The sequence below is a fragment of the Prosopis cineraria genome, unplaced genomic scaffold (genome assembly GCF_029017545.1).
Source record: "Prosopis cineraria cultivar Desert tree isolate PC_DT_omini unplaced genomic scaffold, ASM2901754v1 PC9, whole genome shotgun sequence".
Lineage (NCBI taxonomy): Eukaryota > Viridiplantae > Streptophyta > Magnoliopsida > Fabales > Fabaceae > Prosopis > Prosopis cineraria.
The window spans coordinates 28,736,986-28,759,248 of NW_026555340.1; the positions used below are offsets into that span (position 1 = coordinate 28,736,986).

Here is a 22,263-nt window from a genome sequence, read left to right on the forward strand (position 1 = left end):
AAGATTTCATGGAGTCCCAACGATCTCTCCAATAATAGGATACACACACACACACGCTGAAACCAAAGAATGAGTAGACACCTAGATGCCCTCAATGATATTATACTGATTCAATTCAATTTTCTCGTGAAGGACGAACTCGAGAAAGACAGATAGACAGGATAGAGTCATCTGCACGATGCAATTATTCAGAGGGGGAACTTATGAGTTGTAAGATAAAGTGACCCAGAAGGCGTGCGAGAAATATGTTAAAAGGGAAGGGAGAAAAGGCAAATATAAAAACAAAAAGAATCAAGTAAAGATGTGATAGTGCTGTTCATTATCGGAAATATTGTTGAGTAGTGCAAGTGTCAAGAAGTACTCACCGGACCGGATGTTAGAATACTGACATCTTTGTTCAGATTTCAGAACATGCTAACATGGGAATCTTTTTCCTCTGTCCATGTAAACAATGAATTATTATCTGCTAATGGTTTGGAAGCAGTTTCAGACTAATTCATTATGCCGGAAACAACATTTATATCAACAGGAACTAGCATGTCAGTCTCCATTTCTAATTACCGGGATGCTTTTTGCAGGTAGACATTCATTGCTGTCAGAACTACACATATCTTCTCTTTCTCTGATCCCTGTCTGTCTCATCACCCTTATATTATTACTTATATTCTATTCTTTCAAACTCTGTCATTGTTCTCAGTTCCCTTGACGCCTTTCTAATTTTATATATGCACACACACACACATATATATATATATGCCAATTTTCATCTTTAACTAAACCCCATAAAGCTTAAGCAATATTTTAATCGCATACAGTCACAAACAGTCTTTTCACTGTTATTATATATTACCAAATTGATCCACCATATTTTAAATAGCTTCAAGCCTGATTATATCCATAATTGTCAAGTCTTGCAGAATGATTCTGCACTTTTTGCAGTGAAGCCATATGCCAGCCATACACTGTCAATTATGAGTGTGATAATTAAGCGATGCCACATGCACTAATTTGATTGGATGTTCAAGTGTGTAGTGCAAGAAGCAGTCGTGGCTGATAATTACTCCATGAGGGATCCTGTAATATCTTTTAACACTTGGTCCCTCGAGATAGAGGTAGAGGTAGAGGCAAGCATCAATTAGTGTGTGTGTTTCTCAATCATCATGTCTTCCTTCTCTTCCTTCTTTCATGGCCATCATCATTACCCCAACAAGCCTCCTATCTCTTTCTATATCATCAACATCATCATCGTCCATCATCATCACCTTCTTCACCATTCTTCACAAGCACAAGCTCCAGAAGAAGAGGAAGAAGACAAAAAAGATAAGGTGGGTTGTGAGAAAACCCTACTTCCATATCTACGAAATCAATCACTCGCAAGGGAATATTGGGTCTAGCTAGCTTCTGCCAAGAAGATCCAACAACTCAACTACTCTAGGGGAATCAAGCGTGTCGGTCCGATCCAGTTCATTTTTGGCTTATTGGGTTAAGTATATTCCATCTGTATTAATTAAGCAGCAGCTTTACTTAATATTGTTGTAACTTGTAGTTTGAACCAATTTTTAGTTTGTTCTGCAGAATTGAAGGAATCTAAGCATGGTATGCATATTTTGTTAATTGCCTTGTGTGATTCATACCCCGATCTCCTCTTCTCTTTCCGGTGTGAAAGTGGCTTTCTTGTTTGATATAAATCTTGTTTGGAAGCGGCGAGTTCATCAGTGTAATTTTGAACCCTTTTGTTTCTTGCATTTATGAAGCAATTGGTACAACATTTGTGGGATGATATAGCGAACACGGACATACATATCTTGATGATTTTAATTGCAATTAAGTGATGGCTTTCTATCTTCACAAAAACACAGACCAGCGCGAACTATAAGGACAGTTCGCTTTAATTTTCTATACACTATCTAGTACGGATCGTCTCGACATCATTGCGTCAATTATATAGCATATCACTATTGGTACGATGATATTTCCCTTTTCTGGGACTAGGGTTTGAAATTTTCAAAGCCCTGTCTTTTTTCTACTCATCAACAGATTAATTACCAAACCCTATTCCGATCTCACGTTAGTTTGTGTGGCTCCTTTCTGTGCAGTTAATGACGGCAGTGAAGAGTTTAATGTGAAAATATATATACATACACACACCCGTGAGATAATTAAGTGATATAGCAGGAAGTCAAGTCATCTGATTATTACGAGGCTATAAAATCAAACAGAACCATTCTCTTACTATCATGCTTTGAATGATGAGCAGTTTGAAGATATCCAGCATGATTTAAACTGAGATTTAATTAATTTACCCAGCTTTTGAATCGCGTTCGAAATCACAATGATGCTCACCTCAAGGGACGAGATAGTTAGAGAAAACCAAATAGGCAGGCCCCATGCATTGCATATATATAAAAGCATATATATGCCATGCTGCTTAAATAACGGTATACGTATTTATTAAAAATTTAAAAATTGTAATACACGGCGCGATCCTACTCTTCCTCTTGATTAATACTACGTAGAGGGAAGGAGGGCAACGGATGAAGAATGGCTGGTGAAGATAAAGGACGACAGAGTAGAGATCATGTACTTCAGAACATGGAAGCTATTGGCACCTCTGAATTTTTTCATGAAATAAGCAGAAAGAACCGGTACCCTACAGGTGAAAATAAAACATTAGAAAATAAATTAAACTTGTTCACAAGTGTGAAGTTCAGCTGGGATCTGTTTTAGGGTTGAAAGTGATTCTACCTTAGGGCTTAGGCTTTAGCTAGTGGCTGTGTAGGAATATTGATCATTTAACTTTTTTAGCAGATCCATCCAAATATCTCACTAAGCAACTGGCCATAGTTACTCCAGTGGGCTGGAGAGAGATGAAGCAGAAGCAAGTGGGATTCCTTTTTCTAACCCATATACAGGAGTGTCACTACAACAGTTTTTGTTTTAGACAATAATTTTATTTATAATAATTTTAAAAGTGTTGTCTAATATAATCATAAGTAATATTTTTCGTATGTTGCTATTGATTCCTTACCTTAAACAATATATTTTTGACAACATTTAAAAAATGTTCTTTAAAGTAAAATAAGCAATAATTTTCAAGTGTTGAAATAAAATTCTTAAATAGGCAACAAAAAAAATGTTGCCTATAAAAGTTTTTTAATGAAAACATTTCAAAATTATTCCTCATTTTAAGAGGCAACAAAAATATAAGCATTGTCTATAAATTTTCTTTCTGGCAACATTTAAATATTGTTGCTTGTTATTTTTCTACACATAAAATTTTTTTTGTGATTTATTTGAATAATTTTTATATATACTTTTATTTATTTATTTTCTTAATTTTAAAATTTTTTATTTGGATAAATTAAAAAAATTAATTTAACAATATTTTATATATATATATATATAAAAATATTTTGCATTATAATATTAATAAGTTAACTTAGAGGAGTGGTTAGAAGTTTTTTTTTTTAATCAAGAGGTTCAAGGTTCAGATCTTAGATAGGGAAGAAAATATTAATGTTTGGTTGTTTAACTATTTTGAAATAATTTTTAAATATTGCCTATTTTATATAATAAGTAACATTTCAAAAACTATTGTAACAAGTCTTTCAAAAATTGTTGCCTATCCTCAAGGATTTTAGCAACAGTTTTTCAAATAATGTAATTAAAGATAAAAAAACTATTGTCTAAAGTAATAGGCAACACTTAAATTAAAAACACTTGAAAACTATTGTCCATTTCTTTGAGCAACATTTTTCAATCTTATAGCAATATTTTTAAAATGTTTTAAGATAATAAAAATGTTGTAGTGTGTTTTGTTTTGCTGCAGTTTTTTTGTTTGATCCAAAAGATCTTGGAGAAGTAACCTTTTAGGTATTTATTACTGTTAAAATTATCATTAATAAAAAAATTTCTCTGTGTATGTTTGTATGATATAAAATTATTGGAAACATGCTGCTGCTTCTTTATAACTAAACTTTAGTGAAATAATAGATGTCACGAATGCTATAAACTATAATTGTTTTTAAAAAATTGATAATAAATGTTAAAACTTAAAAGTGTATACAGTTTGCTTCTTCTTTTTTTTTTAAAAAAAGCTAATTGAATGTTGGATGTGATATATTGACTTGTCAAAAGTGTAGAGTATTAGCATGGATAAGGTCAAGTCCTCACTGGCTGGTACCGTGAAACTTCAAAAGAAGCTTTAGTTGCCCAGATGTACTTTAAAAATGTCCATTATGTGGACACAGATAAATATAATTTATTGATGTTTGTTGAAATTTTATTTTATTTTTGATAAATTAAACAAAGAAATCTAGAAAAAAAACAACTCTTCCAAAGGTGAAAAGTGAAGCCCCCAGAAAAGAGCAAAAGCTCTTTTTTAACAAAGTGACCAACTTCTACATTATCCTCTTTGCGAACATAGCCAAGCTCAGCAATCAAATCTCAAGACAGCATATTGTGACATTCAAGAATCACATCCCAATTATAGTATGAATATCACATTATCTCCGTAACAAACCTTCCAATGTACTCCATCCGATGCCCTCTGGTAAAATTTTATTTTATTGTTGTGCACGAGTTGGCAAGGAAATTTACTTTTTTACATATTGCTCCGCTCTTTTGGATCATGAATTTGATTTATTAGCCAGTCTAGTTTTCTAAAGATAATAGTAATTTAATTTTTTATTATTAAGTATATATAATAAATGATAAACTATTCTCGCTGGGTAAAGGAAATTTGTTTCAATCTAAATGGAAGTGTATCAAACATAATAAAGCAACTAATTCCTTACTGCTAGGATAATTTTCCATAATTTCCCACAGCTTAAGCCTACACCAATGGCAAAAAAAAGTAACTAATTCAGACAAGTGAAAATTTTGACTGAAAAAATGAATAAATAAGTGGAACTTGTGCATTAAACAAAGTAAATGAATGAGCCTGGCCCGCCTAGGGTGGTGGACCCATTCAGTATTCACAATCTTGTCGGCACATAAAGATGTTATTGTATCTTCTGGCGACTAGATGTAAAAAAAATGCATTAATTACCCACAATTAAATTTTTTTAATATTGTCTTGAATAAAATATGGTAACCTTTTTTTTATTTTGATAAAATTACAGACATCTTTCATTCATTTTTTAAAATTTATACTTTAATTCAATTTTTAATGTGGTTAGAAATATTTTATTTAAGATTCTAGAATATTTAATGTATTATTTTTAATTATTTTAAGACGTATAAAATTCTGAATTTTCCTTTATAATTTAAATGTCTACCATCGCTCATCTAATTTAAGAAACTTTAAATAATTAAATATGATAATATTTAAATAAATAATTTAAAAGTATTGCATTCAAATTTTAAAAATAACAAAAAAATTTAAATTATATTGACTAGTTTATTTTTTTTATTATGTACTACATACCTGTTTCATTAGTTTTTTTTATACATACATCTTTAAAATATTACTTTTCACAATTTATGTACTAAATTTTTAAAAATTACTCAATAAATAAGTTTGCAAAACTAAAAAATGTAAAATATGAATGAAAAGGTAAAGAAATATTTGCATTATTTTTTTTGTATGTTGAATGATTTTTAGATAATATCTATTTTTAAAGAGATTATTTTGTTTTAATATATATGACTTAACAATTAATTAAAAGTTAAATAGCAAAACATAAAATTTTAAAAATAAAAGACAAGTTTGTGTTTAGTAATTATTGATTTTAAAGAAGATTCATATAAATTTAAAAAAAAAGTATATTTAATTAAGATTACAAAGAAGGTCAATATACTTACTTCATCTTCTATGCCATTTAACTTTTTATTTCTTTATATTTATACTTCTTATTTATTATCATTATATGAAAATCAGATCGGCCAGGTCAACTCGTGAAATGGTGACCCGGCTTCTCCACCGGTTCGGTTTTTATCATAACCTAGTTAGTGATTGATTCGATATAATCAGGCCAACCTAGGATCAACCTGTTATAAACTGAATAACTTGACAAGTTAGCTGGTCACTTATTTTTCCCTTTAAAAAACCTAAAAAATTCCTATTCCACCATTTAAAATCCCCAAAATATGATCTTTTGGGGTTTTTAAAAAAAAGAAAAAAAAATTGAAAAGGCCAAAAGGGCAAAAAAGGTTTTACTGGTTTTATTTTTTAATTCTAAAATCAATCGATCTAACCCCACACTCCACCAACTTTGGACACTCATCTCTAACCCTAGCTCAAATCGAACCCCACTAGTTAGACATTTACCATTGTCGTTGCCCGTTCTACTGTTGTCGCTCTCTTAGGCTCTTGGCTTTCTTAGTTTGAACTTTATCTCTCTCACCGTGTAGTAGAAGTGCAAAACTCATCATGATCGTGATGTATAACTCGTGTTACTCTTAACTGTCTTCTCTCTCGCGATGAAACAAAACTTGCCATGAAGCAGAACTCATCATAACATTGCTATCCTCTGTCTCTTAGTGAATCTCCTCATTGTCTAGTCATTAATTTTATGATTTTGATGACTCTTCCTTATCTACATTTTTAATTCAAAATAATTGGTTTCTATATTATTTACTGTTGTTAATTTGTCTATTATTTCTTAGCATTTTTTATTGTTTTTGTCTATTGTTATTTTTTATCATTTTTAGACTCTTAGGTAGTTATATTTCTATAATTATTATTGTATTGGTATCTTGTATTAGAGATTAATCTTGAATTTGATTGAATATTTTTTATAATCAATGTCTTTTTATTTAAATTATATTACTTTAATCATGATCGGTTCGTCACAAGTTTGACTCTCAGTTCAATTTCAGTTGAACCACTAACCTATGACCTAGTATCCTAATTGATTTAATATTCGGCCTAATTTTAAGTACTTTGTTTATTATACACATCATATTAATATTTTTTTCACATACAAATGCCTCCACTGACTAATTCCCTGTCTATCACTGTGCTCTAAGTTAATTATGGTTCATGAAGTTAATGTCCCGTCCCATCAATAAACAAAGCTACTTATTTATAACCTTACATGCATATTTATACTTAAAAGATATAATTTTTAAAATGTTGTGGATATATGTACTCAAAACTTACAGTAAACCCTTGGTTTTTTTTCCTGAATAATTATGATAGTTAAAAGAGATATAATTATTAACTTTACTTTTTCAGAAGATCCGTGGAATTTTAAGAAATATATTTTATATTGGTTTTAGTTCTATCACCTTTTTTTACCACATTTTAGTTCCATCAGTGATAGAAGTGTTGTGAAAGTGGGGGAAATCGTCAAAATTATCATTTTCTCCTATAGCACCTTATAATTGTTAAAAGAGACCGTGCGTATGTATTAAAAAAGTTAAAATTTGATTTGGAAAAAAGCTTCCCCGTGATCATAATTAATGCAAACAAATTTATATTAATTATCCTCACGGTTTTAAATTTCTAAAAAATTATCAATTTAAAGCTTATAAACTAATTTAAAGATCAATTTATTCTCATTTAATAGCATATATATATATGTATGTGTGTGTGTGTGTGTTAAATAATCAATATTTTATATATGATATTAATTTGAGAATCAATTCATGTCTCAAAACTCAAAAAATAACATGATAACTTAAAAAAAATTAGAAATTAAATCGAGAAAAATTAAATTTGAGGAAACTTAAAAGAACTGAAAGTTTTATTATACTTGTCATATATTAGTTTATGTAGTCCGATATTATATGTAATGCCAAACGGATCTTGAGTGAAGTTCCAACAACCGCGTTCTAAGTTTGTTTTGGATGTAGGATTGTCTTAATTTTTAAAAAGGAGTAAAATTTATTTGGCAAGTCGCCCCATAAAGAATTGTATATTGGCGTGCAAAACATCACAGTAATTGACGCGACCAATCGCCAACATCGACTCTCCAATTCTATAGCCTACAGTGCATCAACTAACAATACGTTACTAATTTTCTATCCAAATACTTTATTTTCCCCATATCATCCATCACCATTCATCACACCATCAATTTCCATCGACATTAACTCGCCCACCAGATAATAGTCAAAGCCAAACACACTCTAATCAGGGAAGAGAAACTATTCTCAACAGGGAGAGATTTAATTTAACAGTGAGCACTCCAAACAGAGACGACATTATTCCGACACGCGGACAGAAAATACCGTCCATGAATGTCGAAAAATTACATCGTGCTTGACAACCATGGTTAACAAAGATCCTGGGAAAAGCACGGCTCGATTTCTCTCTCATCCAATCAAGCCCACGAAAATAATCAGAATAGCCACACACACACACACACACACACATTGCCCAGAGCAATGGCTGGTCTCACCTTCATAAATTTCGTATCTAGACCCAAAACATGCTGACATTAACTCCTCTCCACCGACCTTCGAACTCACCCAGCAGGCCAGCACACATTCTTCACGGTGTCCTATATAAGTGCTGGACTGCTGGCTTTACTCATTAGTCTGCCCAGCTCTGTCATTTTGCTTTGATAATCTCGACATGCAAAACAGAAAACTAACTCTATCTTTATTAGAAGTATTTAAACTTATTATTACAAGCATGTTTATTCACAGAGGCATCTAAAAATATAAAATTATAAAAAAAAATGTCATTTACTGATTAAAAAAAAAAACTCGGAGATTATGGTGAAAAATTCTTAGTTGTCACCAATAAAGAAGTCAAAGTCGAAAAGTAAACAAAAAGAAAAAGGCCGTGAAGTCGCCTGGAATATCTTGCGATATCTCGCGCGGAGCTCAAAAACTCGGTAGCACTCGAATCACATGGAATGAGGATTTGTATCTCTTGGCTCGCAGACTCAGTCTAGCAAGTCTCAAGAACCTCTGTAAAGATCGAGCCTGTTCAGTATTCGCTATCCTATTCGTACAATTTAGCGCCAAAAGTTGCAGGAGATTTGCTAATTTATTCTCAAGCATAGAGAAGACGAGATCATCTGTAGCTGCCCCGAAGCAATTATTATCATATTATGGGTGGCAATGGCCGGTCCAGGTGGAAAATATCTTTCCATCGTAATTCTCCAAGCTCGAAGCTCGAACCGAAAGAGCCCCCCATCGAGTTTATATGCCCAATTTCTGGGTCTCTGATAGCCGAACCCGTCGTAGTCGCTTCCGGCCAGACATTTGAATCTGTTTCTGTTCAAGTGTGCAGAGACTTTGGTTTCTCTCCCAAGCTACAAGACGGGTCGACGCCTGATTTTTCCACTGTAATTCCGAATTTGGCTCTCAAATCCACGATATCCAATTGGTGCGTTAAATCTGGCGTAGAGAACCCTCGCCCGCCAGACTATAGCTCCGTGGAGAGGCTTGTCCGTGCAGCAATGGCGTCAACGCGCGAAAAGCAGGAGTCAGATTTGAGGATTTCGGATAGGGAATTGCTCAAGGCCGTGCCGGATAATCCACCGGTCATTTTCTCTCATGCCGCCACGGAGGTGGGTCCCCGGGTAAACCAGTTCGAAACGAGTTCGTCCGAGGTGTCGGCAGTCGCCGCGGGGTGTCCCGAGACTCCTTTGCCCCTCGCGACTCGTCCTACCTGTTACTCTTCTTCGTCGTCTTCTATCGAAATTAACGAGAATGAACAACAAAACCAGAACCCTATCGGTCCACTTTCCGAGGGAGAGGAAAAATTAGTGCTGAAGCTAAGGAGCGAAGAAGCTTCTGAGCAAGAAGAAGCGGCTATCTCGCTGAGAAACATCACCAAGACAAGAGAGGACACAAGAATTTCACTTTGCACGCCCGCGTTGCTGTCATCACTCCGATCACTGATCCCGTCGAAGCATCGCGTCGTGCAAGTAAACGCCGTTGCTTCGCTGGTTAATTTCTCCCTGGAGAAATCGAACAAAGTGAAGATTGTAAGGTCTGGATTCATCCCTTCCCTCATCGATGTCTTGAAAAATGGATTCCCTGAGGCGCAGGAGCACGCAGCGGGAGCACTATTCAGCTTGGCCTTGGACGACGAGAACAAAATGGCGATCGGAGTACTGGGCGCGCTGGAGCCGCTCATGAACGCGTTGAGGTCGGAGTCGGAACGGACCCGGCACGACTCGGCGCTAGCGCTGTACCACCTGACCTTGGTTCAGAGCAACAGGGTGAAGCTGGTGAAGCTCGGGGTGGTGCCGACGCTGCTATCAATGGTGAAATCGGGGGATCTGGCGAGCCGTGTTTTGCTGATTCTGTGTAATATTGCGGCGGGGACGGAGGGGCGAACGGCGATGCTGGACGCGAATGCGGTGGAGTGCTTGGTGGGTGTGCTGAGGGAAAAGAAGGGGGTGGAATGGGAAGCGACGAGGGAACACTGTGTGGCGGCGTTGTGTGGAATGAGCCATGGGAGCTTAAGGTTCAAAGCTTTGGCGAAGGAAGCAAGAGCTGTGGAAGTGTTGAGGGAGGTTGAAGGGGGAGGATCAGACAGGGCGCGAGAGAAGGCCAGGAGGATGCTGCAGATGATGAGAGCGGAAGGAGAAGAGGATGACGAAAATGGCGTCGCTTCTGTTGGGGCATTGGACTCGGGCGGGTTGAGTCGAACCCGGTTCCGAGTTGGTGGCGGAAGGAATGTGAACGCGGCCAACACCACCACGTTTTAGTATTTAGGATATCTCCTTTTCGTAATGGTTAGTTGCCTAAATTTCTCAATTTATTTCATTAAATAGTTACTTTTTGGTGGGATACACGGGATCACTGGAATTGTGATTTTAGGGTGTACATAAGTTACATAGTGAGACATTTCATGTTCTGTGTTCTTAGTCTTTTTTTTTTTTTTTTCAATTTTCGTTGCAATTGTGGTATATTCTTTGGTTACAAGTATAGCGTGTGTTGATTGATTAAGTTTTTAAGCAAGATTTGACGTGAATGGCCTAATTTTGGCGAATATATGTGCAGGCAGGAATGAATAAAGTACTTTTCATATTAAAGCTCTAACCTAGTATGACTTGAAGCAACACTTGTGTTGGCGTTCTCTTTAATTGGATCCGAATAAATAGATTGTTTTTGAAGGATTTGTCAAGGATTTTGCATGCTGGCTGGGCGTATTTAGTTTCAGGACCAGACTAAGATAGCGTGTACTTCCTGCTGGTTGAAAGCCTAACTGAAATCATACGAATGAGAATCTAATAATGCAGCGTTGGCAAAAAGAGAGAGAGAGAGAGAGAGGAAAAAAAATTGAAAGAAGGGAAGAATCCAATGATCTAGAAGTTTCCAGCATGCTCATTGTTGTTGTAAAATGTGATTCATTTCAAGTTAATCTTGACAATTTGGATTTAAAAATGTTAATTCGTGATTTTTAAGATGATAAATTTGTTTTCTTGGAAAAAAACACGAATAAAATAAAAATATTAAACTACTTAGATTAAAGATAAATAGTTGATACACCTGATCAGCATTTTTCTACTCGGCCAATGATAGGGGGTGGGAAGAAGGCGCAGTTGCTGATCTGGAAAGCATGGATGACTTGCCCAAGAGAAATGGATTATTTTCCCATGATTTCGTTCTGTACCGTGATTCATGGCTCATGACATGAGAACTCTTTTTCTTTTAATTAAATTTTCTTGGGAGTGACCTGGATTTATTGTGGGAATTAATGTTCTGAACTTGTTCCTGCTCAAGGTAATTGGTTTGCAAATTTTTGCTGCAAATTGGGAAATTTTCCACCATTGCGGCACTACTGGGAATCAAGCTCAAGTTTGGAATTGTGTTGGTATCAAGGTTTCAACAGCGTGGAGGTTCTTATTGAATCGAAACTGGAATGTCTTTTGCCAGATTTATGTATGGAGATGCAAATTGCATGGCTGATGGTGTGGTTAGGAATTGTCATGTTTAGAAGACGATTTGTACACCTTTCATTTAATGGCTAGTTGATGAAAACTTTTCTAGTTTTCGTTCTTCCCTTGTACTGTGATTGACTCAGTAAAATTGTTATTATGTTTCATTGGCAGGGGAAAAAAATTGGTTTATGTCCAAGTTAGACTAAGTGTACCACATTATTTATAGTTTATTAAATTAAAATATTTTAACTTATGACTTAATTTTTTAATTATAACCCATTATAACTTGATTTTTAAATTTTTAACTTGGTTAAAACTCATGTTTTTACCATTAAAATAGCTTACTCTTCATCTATACCCTTCCTTGGTCATCACCCAATCATCTTATGGGACAAAAAAAATAATATGAACTAGCATCCCTATCAACACCATGTCTGATAGTTGATCAACATGAGTGGGAGAAAATAAAAATTTGGTATGAGTGGGAGAAAATAAAATTTGGTATTTTGAGCCCACAATTGGAAAAAAGAAAATTGAAATGAGAATAAGTGCTCAAGCGACAAAGGAGATCGAAGAGAAAATGAATTAGGGTTGGCGAAAGAAAGAAATTGAAGATAGGAATAATTTTGGCTTGGCTGAAAAGGAAAATTGAAGAGAAGAAGGTTATTTTGAGTGAAGAAGTTTGATTTTCAAAGACAAGACATTTGATCATTGAGTCTATTTTGTGACTTTGGCCAATCTAAATGATCATTGAAGAAATAGTGAATAAGTTGATGATCCTTTCCATGGGATCATCTAGAAATCATCCTCAACCTCATCCATTGCTTCTATTAAGAATTGTCACACTAAGGCACTTGCTCTAGAGCAGTTTTTCTTAATAGATTTGCCAATCATATCCAAAGTTGTTTTGCACATGTTTTTCACTGTCAAATATTAAAAAGTTATTACTCAAGTTTCACCACCCCTATTTGTCGAGACCCAGCTCCTCTCCTTTGAGAAAAGCCTTCTCTACTTTTCCTTTGAGGCAGAGGTTTAATTTGGACGGTTCAGATTTAATATTTTTATTTTTTATTTATATTTTTTTTTAAAAAATATATATAAAAATTGTAAAAAATTAATAAATATACTTATTAATTTGACAATCCAAATTTAATATAGATGGTCTAAAATTAATATTAAAAATTTTTAATAAATTTATTATTCTGTTTAAAATATATTTACATTGTCCAGAATATATTTGAAAAGTTAATTTAAATTTTTTATATTAAACTTGGATCATTTATATTAAATCTAAACTGTCAGATTGATAAGTATATTTATTAAAAAATTTATAATTTATATATTTTATTTTTAAAAATATAAATAAAAATAAAAATAATAAAACTATTAAATTTGAATTGTTCAGATAAATTTTTATCTGTGTCAAAGAAGAGGTAGAGGAGGCTTCTCTTCAACTCCTATTTGTCGCCAATGTAGTTTGTTTCTTTATTTCTTCTTCAATAAACCCTGTGGAGTCATGTTACCAACCAAAAAAAAAAAAAAACTTATAGAGTCACATGATCTTCCTTGTAGATTTAAATCTAATGCCCTTTTTTCTCTCAATTTTCTATAAAAGCCACGTAGACCTTACTTGGAAGCCACAACAATAACTTTTAACAGTATTAGTAACGATTTTTGCAAAGTAGGATGATTGGGTGATAACTCAATGCGGGTTAAAAATTAATTTTTAAAATGATTGAAAAATAAAAGATAAAATTTTAATTGAGTTAAAAGTTTAAAGATTGAATTATACTAAATTATATTTGAAGGATTTAATCATAACTGAATCAAAATTTGAACAATCAAAAGATTTATGAGAGAGGAGGGGTGGGGGGGAAGAGAGAAAGGAGCATAAAAAGTGTTGATATGGGAAATGAAGTCCTGCGTTGATTTAGATTTACACTTTTTATTTTAAAAGTACTCGGTATGTGCTTTAAAAATCAATATCGATGGAGCATATTTGGAAAATCATCACCATGTGCTAAAGAGTTTGACCGAAATCAGAGGCCTTGGCTTGACTTGTAAACAGATTCCTTCGGAGTCCATGCCATCACTTCAATTCCTCTTGATATAGTTTTATTTTGTAATTTTTTTACCAGTTTTATTTAGCAATTGAAATAAATAATTTTTCTTACCATACGACTAGGGTTGGGAGCTTGATCTATTTTAAGCCTAATCTAGGCTATTTATTAAATAGGTTAAAGTTAGGTTCAAGTTTTTAATCATACCTATTTAATTAAATAAGTTAGGCTTATTTTTTTAAAGCTTAACTTATGAATTCAATAAATTGACCTATTCACACACATATATATTATGTAATATTTCTCACAAACACATCAATTTTAGAATTTAATTTTTAATAAATTTATTTTTGTTTCATTTTTAGTTATATTTCCAATCATAGTGAATTTATATATTAATTCTAATGTTGTTATTTTATTGTTGTATTGTAGTTGATAAATTCTTTCAATTATTATATATTGTAATTGATGAATTAGGTTATATATTGTATATTATAATAATTCTAAAGTATATATGAGACATTTAAAATTAAAATGTCAACCTATTTAAAAGGCTTATTTTTAAATAAGTTTTCAGACAAAGTTAGGTTTTAGGTAAGTTTATACTTAAACCGTAAAAAAAGTCTTATATAAACTTTAAGTCAAGTTTAAACCTTTAATTTATCATATAAATTTTGGTTCATTTAGCTAAAATTAAATTTGACCTAACTTATTTCACCTCTGGATGCAGCATAACAACCACAACAAATTCTGTCTTATTAAATGCAAGTCGGCCACTCCATCAACAGCTAACTCTTCCGTATTTGAATATGTTATATTATTTGATAACTTATTGAAGTATTTTTTTTTTTTTTTTGGTCTCCTTCCTCATCTTCCTACACAAATAGGAGTACATGGGATAAATATTTCAGCCCATTTTTAACATCTACATAATCTTCTTTTAAATTAGGGGTGAAATGGTTGTTCGGTCGGGGAAATTTACATAACTTCGGAGAATAGAACGGCTGACAGTAATTAGTGGGCCCATGGCACCCGAAACTACGAACAGCCAGCCCATCGGTATCCGTGGGTTTCACCTTTGCTGATCCAACTGATCTGCAAGCTGAAGCCCACCCGCGAGGCGAACATTTCATATGTTAGTCCCCCGCTGTTTCGGTGCGTCCCCCACAAACACGATCATTATAAAATTAAATTAATTATGTAAAATTATATGGTTTAACTCGGTCATTTTCACTAGTTTCCTGATTGTACCATAGTATTTGTCTGTTGCAGATTCTTTGTTCTTCCAGCCCAGCGTGTTAAACCCAGCGTGCAGACTGCAGCTGTCTCGTGTTCTCCACGATCAAGGCAACGCATGCATGCATGCTTATTTGTTCCACGATAGAGCGTATCATACGTATTAGCTAATGGCATTACATGGACTTGGGAATATTCAGCATCGATCACAATCCACAACACCTCAATGTCTGCTGTCTCTACCATGCATGTTTAATTTAATGCTTCTCTTCTATGATCTATCACACCCGAGTGTTTGCTCATGTACATACATCGCTTCCATCTCTCTCTCTCTCTCTCTCTCTCTCTCTCTGCGTCCTTGTGTTTGGATCTTCTTCCGCCCCTGGGTATTCATCTGTGTGAGGGGAAAGCACCATGAAGCTCACTTGAAAATGGACCACACCGCTCATACTGGTAGTTTTATTTCTCTCTGCGATTCGCAACATTCATGCGTCAATTGACCAGTGACATTTTAATTTGTCTACGTTGTGTCTTACTCTTATCTTCATAGCTTTCCACTGATTCTTTGACTAATTGTCCAAAACAAAACCACTAGATAATTATGCTACAGTCACTACTGCCAATCTGCCTTTGCTTTCTTCCTTTTGACTATATCATTCATCAGCCTTGCCACTTCATTTATATTTATATATTAATAATTTAACTCGTAAAACATGTGCATGGGATAAAAAACACTATTGTTTTACTTCTAATCCCGGCTTATTCACGTATGGAGAATCTAACTTTTGAAGAACCTCGAACACTGGAGTGACAATATGTTCTGGGTCTTGGTCAAGGAATGTCATCACTGTCATATGGATTGTATTGTTATGGTTTTTGGTGGAGGGCAAAAATACACAATGAGCCGTGGGCAAAGCATATACTCAGTAATTTAAAGTGAAAAAAAAAGTACATGACAAAAGTGTTAAATTTTAAAAGGATAAGATGTAATTTTATCTCTAAATTATTTATTTTTAGAGGAGAAATGTTTATGATTTTTAAATAACTAAAATATTACTCCTCTGAAAATAATTTAATAATAAAATTATACTTTAAAACATTAAAAATGAGTCTCATTAATTTCAGTTGACGGACATTTAAATGGCATTAGTAACATTGCTCTTATTTAATTAGTTTAGGAATAACATTGTTATGATGAGTATTTTAAAAATAACATTACTTTTTTAAAAATAATTTAAGAAAAAAATTATACCTTAACTCAATTTTAAATCCACAACACAATGGTTAATATCATTGACTTTTAACAGTTTAATCAAATAATTTTATGAACACTCATACTTTTTCTTTTCGTTTTAGATCACTAAACGCTTCTAACTTGTTGAATGTTTTTACATTTTTGTTTTTGGTTTTTTTAAGGGTTAAGGTTTAATTTTATCCTTATACTTATTTTTTAGAAACAATGGGCACCTTATACTCTTAAGTGAAATAATTTTATCCTTAAATTATTTTTTAGAGGAGCAAAAAACTCCTTCCATTAATTAACTGCTATTTTTTTCATTTTTTATTGATGTGGCGAGTGTGTGAGGCCCACGCATAGTGATGTGTAAAAGTTTTGACCATGCTTATTGGTGGTAATTTGCTCCTAAATTCTTTTTTTAAGAGTGTTAAGTATCTTAAAATTTTGTTAAAATAAAATTTAATAAACATTGTTAAAACATTGAGTATTTTAAATATTTAATAATTTAAATATTATTATTTGAAACATTACACTACCTAATTTAATATTTTTGATATCTTATAATTTTGTATTAAAAATGAAACAAATTAACCTCCAAGTTAAGGAAAGAATTTTTTTTCTTCTCATATTTTTATTTTTATTTTATTAAGTAACTTTTTTTTGTAGTATATTAATGTAATAAACAATATTTTTTAAATAAATATATTTTTATTGTCATATTGTTGGTCTTAATTTGTCATTTTTTTATTTTACTACCAATACTCTAATGTACAGAGAGTATTAAATTTGGATAATGTAATATTTTAAAGGAAGATTGTTAATTGATTAAAAAAATTAACAAACTTAACCAATATTTAAAATATGAGTAAATTCTAACATGTACAAAAGGCATCTTGGGTATTATATAGGAAAGAAGATCAAAAATTGATATAAACATATAAAAAGTAATTTATAAATTCATAAAATGCTAGCAAAAATAATATTTAAATATAAAAAATATTTAAATTGGTTGGTGTAATGTTTTAAATAATTATATTTAAATTTTTAAATATTAGAATATTTAATATTTTAATAATATTTATTAAATTTTGCTTTAACATGATTTTAGGGTGCCTAACGCTTCTAAAGAAAAAGTTCAAATATAAATTAGCATTAAAGGATATGATCAAAGTTTTATGCCTCTCCATTTCTATTTATTAGATAAACCATCACTTTTTACTTTTTTTTTATATAAGTAAAATCACATATTTCAATAATCATTTATTACAGATTTCTTAAATTACTCTTCATAATTTATATTAATAAAAAATAATTAATGCATACTTATGTTGATTAATATAAGATATTTTAGTCAAATTTTTTTATTTTTAAACATAATTATTATGATTAATTAAATTTTTTAAATTATATAATATAATTTTTTCTTATATATAAAAATAAAGAGAGTATGTCACTATGCATAAAACCCATACAAATATCACATTAATAAAAAATTAATAAAATAATGATTAATTAATAAAAATAATTTCTTTATTCATCAGAAAAATAATTTAAGTGTAGAATTATTTTATTTTAAAATATAAGGTGTTTAATATTTTTAAAAAATAATTACAAAAAAAATTAAACTTTAATCCGTTGTTTAAAATGGAGAATAAAAATTATGGGGGTCAGTCAAAATCAATGAGACGAATCTTATGCGTGGAGTTCACTTCTTGGCAAGGGAAACAGATTGGAAGGTGATGGAATGGATGGATGGAGGGCACTGTGGAGCAGACAAAATTGAAATCACACCTAACCTTCTTTCAAACTAGCCTGACACGTCGTCACTTCTTTAACTCCAAAATCCACACCTTCCTTGCTCCGAGCCCTCCGCACTCTCCAATCATTATCGTCGCGCTCTTTTTCCACCACCCCCCGGACTAAACCCTACCAGTCCTTTTTTATATTTCAAAATTCAAATCTACAACAACATTCATCAATAATTCACAACCACAATCATCATTGTTGTTGCTCCTCTCTTCCTGCTAACTGTAGAGTTAAGCAGCTAACTAACTTTGAAGTTACTAAGCAGTGGTTGTTTATATATTTTTTTTTTCATAACCACACAAGTTACCACAATAAAAGCGAAATGCAATTTTATTTATACTTAATACCAGTACCTTTTATTTGAATTAAAAAAATATAATAAAGTATTATACACCATCTTTGAATTGAAGTAAGATTTTAAAACTTCATCGTATAATTATAATTAGGTCCGGGGAAAGAATCATTCAATGCAGTTGCACGTGGCCTTGAATCTTGATAAGAAGCGGGGGGACGCGTACAGTTCAATTTGGATGAACGAACGCGTACCATCGGGGACATTTTGGGGCTTCTGCAAAGAGGCGGGGTCCACTCTCGGTAATGTGGGGGCAGATCTTGATTTTGGAGAGGCTCTGTCTGAGTTTTGTTTTTTTTTTTTTATTCTTAAAAAAATACAATAAAGTTAACCTGAGATCGGAAGATTCCTGGAAATGGCGGAAAGACGACAAGTCCTTCATCGAGCTGCAGACATAAACGACGATCTGTACTACTATTTGTACCATTTCCTGGATTTCTAACCTTGCCGAAAACGACACTTGTTTTTATTATTGCTTGTAATTGTAATAATAACAACCAAACAAAATTTGTTCATAAAAAAAATATATTTATAAGTTACTTTATTAAATTTTTATAATAAATTTTTTATTTAACCTTCATTAAATATTAAAAAATAAAATATATATTTACCAAAAGTAAAATTAAAAATTTTTAAATGAAATTAATAAATTTTAAAAGTTCTTTTTATTCCTGAAAGATATATTAGAAGTGTTATATAAATACTATATAATAATATAGAAAATAAATCCAAACAGTTATTGCGTAATCATAATCGCATCGTGACGTTGGTTTACACATCATTGAGAGTCTTGTTCCATGATTAACCTAGTCATGGGAGCCATGAATCACGAGCCCAACATATGATCCCCACATGGCCATTTCTTGGTGATTGGATTAGACTCGGCCTCTCAATTTCCTCTATTTCTTTCCCCACGACGAAAACGACATTCGTCTTATCACTTGTTGATCAAATCTGATTTGTTATCACGCAATTATAATCGCACCGTGACGTTGGGTTTACATATTATTGCGACTATTATTGCATGCTCGAGTTTATCATGGAGATAACGAGCACCATGTAATTTGATAGTTGATTTCCACTCGCCCCTTTCTCGTGCCCGCTTGATAGTGATCAGTTTAGAATTAGACTTGCTTGTCCTTTCAATGCTTTGGTACAAATAATACACTCGTGTTTCAATCAACTCTACAGTAAAATTGGTTAAATTATTTCTTATCTCCTTTGCGTAAAAATGAGACAATTTTCCCCGTGTAAAATCAATTAAACTTTGGTTTACATATAAATACAAGACACAAGACAAGTACTGATTCAGCCAACTTTTTATGCTTGTCAATTATCATGTATCTTGCTTTCTCCTCTAGACCTGACTAGCTAACACGAATGACTTGTCATGAAAATAACACGACTTCAAGCGGAAGCAAACTAATCACTGCACCACCACCATTTATGTTGTGTACAACAAGCTTTAGCCCTTGGGTGGCAATTTTCACTACCAGCGACGATTCTAAGGTGGGGCCAACAAAGGTTGTGGCCTCCCCACGTTTCAAAATTTGTTTTATAAATGACTGCATTATTATTTATAAAAAAAATGTTAAAATCACCTTTAGTCCCCTCACTCTTAAATAAAAATTCAGTTATAACCTTCCTAAAACAATTTTTAATTCGTCCCTGCTCACAAGGTCATTCAAAGTGATAGGTTGAAAGGAAATTTTTGCGCGTAAATTTTTGTCGTAAGAGCATTGAGTATTCTAAATTAGAGTAATGCAATGTTTTCCTTGAATTTAAAACAATCACACATAGAACTCCCACACCATTATTAGAAAAGACTAACGTTGACCGATAAAGAGATGTAATGTAACTTATTAACATCCACTTGGCGTGCCAGGTCCGACTGGGACTAGTTGGCAACATTTATTTTCCCCACGATACGTGTAACTTGAAAAAAAAAAAAAGTTTGCTTCATGAAAAAAAATAAAAAATAAAAGCCATCGAACTCTTTCATGTCCTCCACTCCAACGGCAACATTGATCGTTTTTTAGATTAGTTTCTACTCCTGCTTTCCTACAGAGTACGCCGGACAATTCAATGATGGACAATATAACAGAGCAGGAACATCCACTGAGTAACTCATCTTCCAAATTTTACTTCGCACCCTTAAGCATTGTATAGTTAGTTAAGTTGTGATTTTCAAAACATGATTGGAAGTGCATCTTGTTCCCTTGTTCATGTGTCCGAACTCCATCTCAACTGTGTTCTTTGCCACCAAGCTTGAGTCGGCTTGTGTGTCTATCTAGAGCTTGTGCGAGCAATGGTTAACCAACTCATCATATGACACCTGTCACTTTTTGTAGAGCCCACACCACAACTTACAGAAAACTGGGTATGATTTAGACGCCACATCTTTTCTAAAGTTCATAGGAATATCATACATTAACAATATTGCACTACTTCTTAATAGTTTACAAGAATATTCTTTATACTGAGTGATTAACAGTATTTATAATAATAAAAGAAAAACACTGCTCCTAAACCCGGCACTTTACTTGAGTTTTAATTTAAATCCTTGCATTTTTTAATTTTTTTAAATTCTTACACTTTTTTCTGTCTGCAATGTCAATATTTATATTGTTAGAGGGATATTAATATGACATAAAAGGTGTTAATAATGTTAAAATATTAATTAATACTATTAATTTATGCTTACACGTTAAATTGATGCTGGTATAAATTTTTGATGAGCAAAAATAAAAAAGTTCATATTATTAGAGTTGGGTTCTATTGCAATGCAGGCATTTCATCACACTTTACTGATTCTTTATTGTTGTCAAGGATCTCCGACAGTCTTCTCTGGGATCGTGGGGTTATGGTGTTGATTATTAGATTGAGAGAATTTAAGTTAGCTTTTTTTTTAAAATCACTTGATATAGGCTTTTTTTTTATTTTTGTTTATTAAAAAATTCATGTCAATATCAGTTTAGCATATAAACATAAAATTAATAATGTTAATTTACATGTTATTATTGTTAATATTGTAGATATCACGTCAATATTTCTTTAAAAATGTAAGAATTAATGTTGTAGAGATGAAAAGGTGTAGAAATATCAAACTTTGAAAAAAATGCAAGGTCTATGTCAAAATTCAATTAAAAGTGTAGGAATTAAAATAATATTTTTTTAAAAATAAATGAAAGTGCACTGATGAATTGACGATATTGATAACAATAATAAAAAAACTTGAAATTTGGCGCCACAGCCCATAGATGCTTGAAAAGGAGGAAAAAAGTCAAAAATAGTAGGAAGGCAAATCAAGAGGATTGAAACGTGGATGCACCTGTCTACGATAAGATTATCCCGACGACAGAAACTCTTCACGCAAGTCTGTTAAAATATATAAAAAGTTAGACATAAGAAAGTTTACTTTATAATATTTTCTTAGACAATAACACTGTTTTCCCTTACACTCAATAAATTATCAATGGCTTGAAGTTTTAATTCAAACTTTTTTCAGCAAAATTGATACATGTTATACAGCTAATTGGAACCCACAAAATTCAGGTTGGATCAAACTACGTCGATGGTTTTGTTAATATCAATGAAATTATTGTTTGTGATGGTTTTATTAAATGATAAGAATTAATTAAATTTTTTTTTAAATCTCAATTATCAACATAACATAATAGCTGAACTAATAAATTTTAAAAGGTCTTAACTTTTATTAAATATTAAAATTTTAAAGTTAACATTTACTTAAATTTTATAAAAGCCTTATCTCTCATC

At 32.3% G+C, this 22,263-nt stretch overlaps 1 protein-coding gene across 2 annotated transcripts; it reads left to right on the forward strand.

Moving 5' to 3' along the window:
- Window positions 1-8,755: 8,755 nt before the first annotated feature.
- On the forward strand, window positions 8,756-11,959 carry LOC129320840 (U-box domain-containing protein 38-like). Of its 2 annotated transcripts, none has more exons than XM_054966494.1 (2): window positions 8,756-10,646; window positions 11,638-11,959. In XM_054966494.1, the coding sequence occupies exon 1, from the start codon at window positions 9,009-9,011 to the stop codon at window positions 10,617-10,619; it is 1,611 nt and encodes a 536-aa protein (XP_054822469.1). In that variant the 5' UTR covers window positions 8,756-9,008; the 3' UTR covers window positions 10,620-10,646; window positions 11,638-11,959. The 2 variants fall into 2 exon arrangements, with proteins under 2 accessions (XP_054822469.1, XP_054822468.1); XM_054966493.1 differs by lacking the exon at window positions 11,638-11,959 and adding an exon at window positions 11,437-11,629.
- The last annotated feature ends 10,304 nt before the right edge of the window (window positions 11,960-22,263 follow it).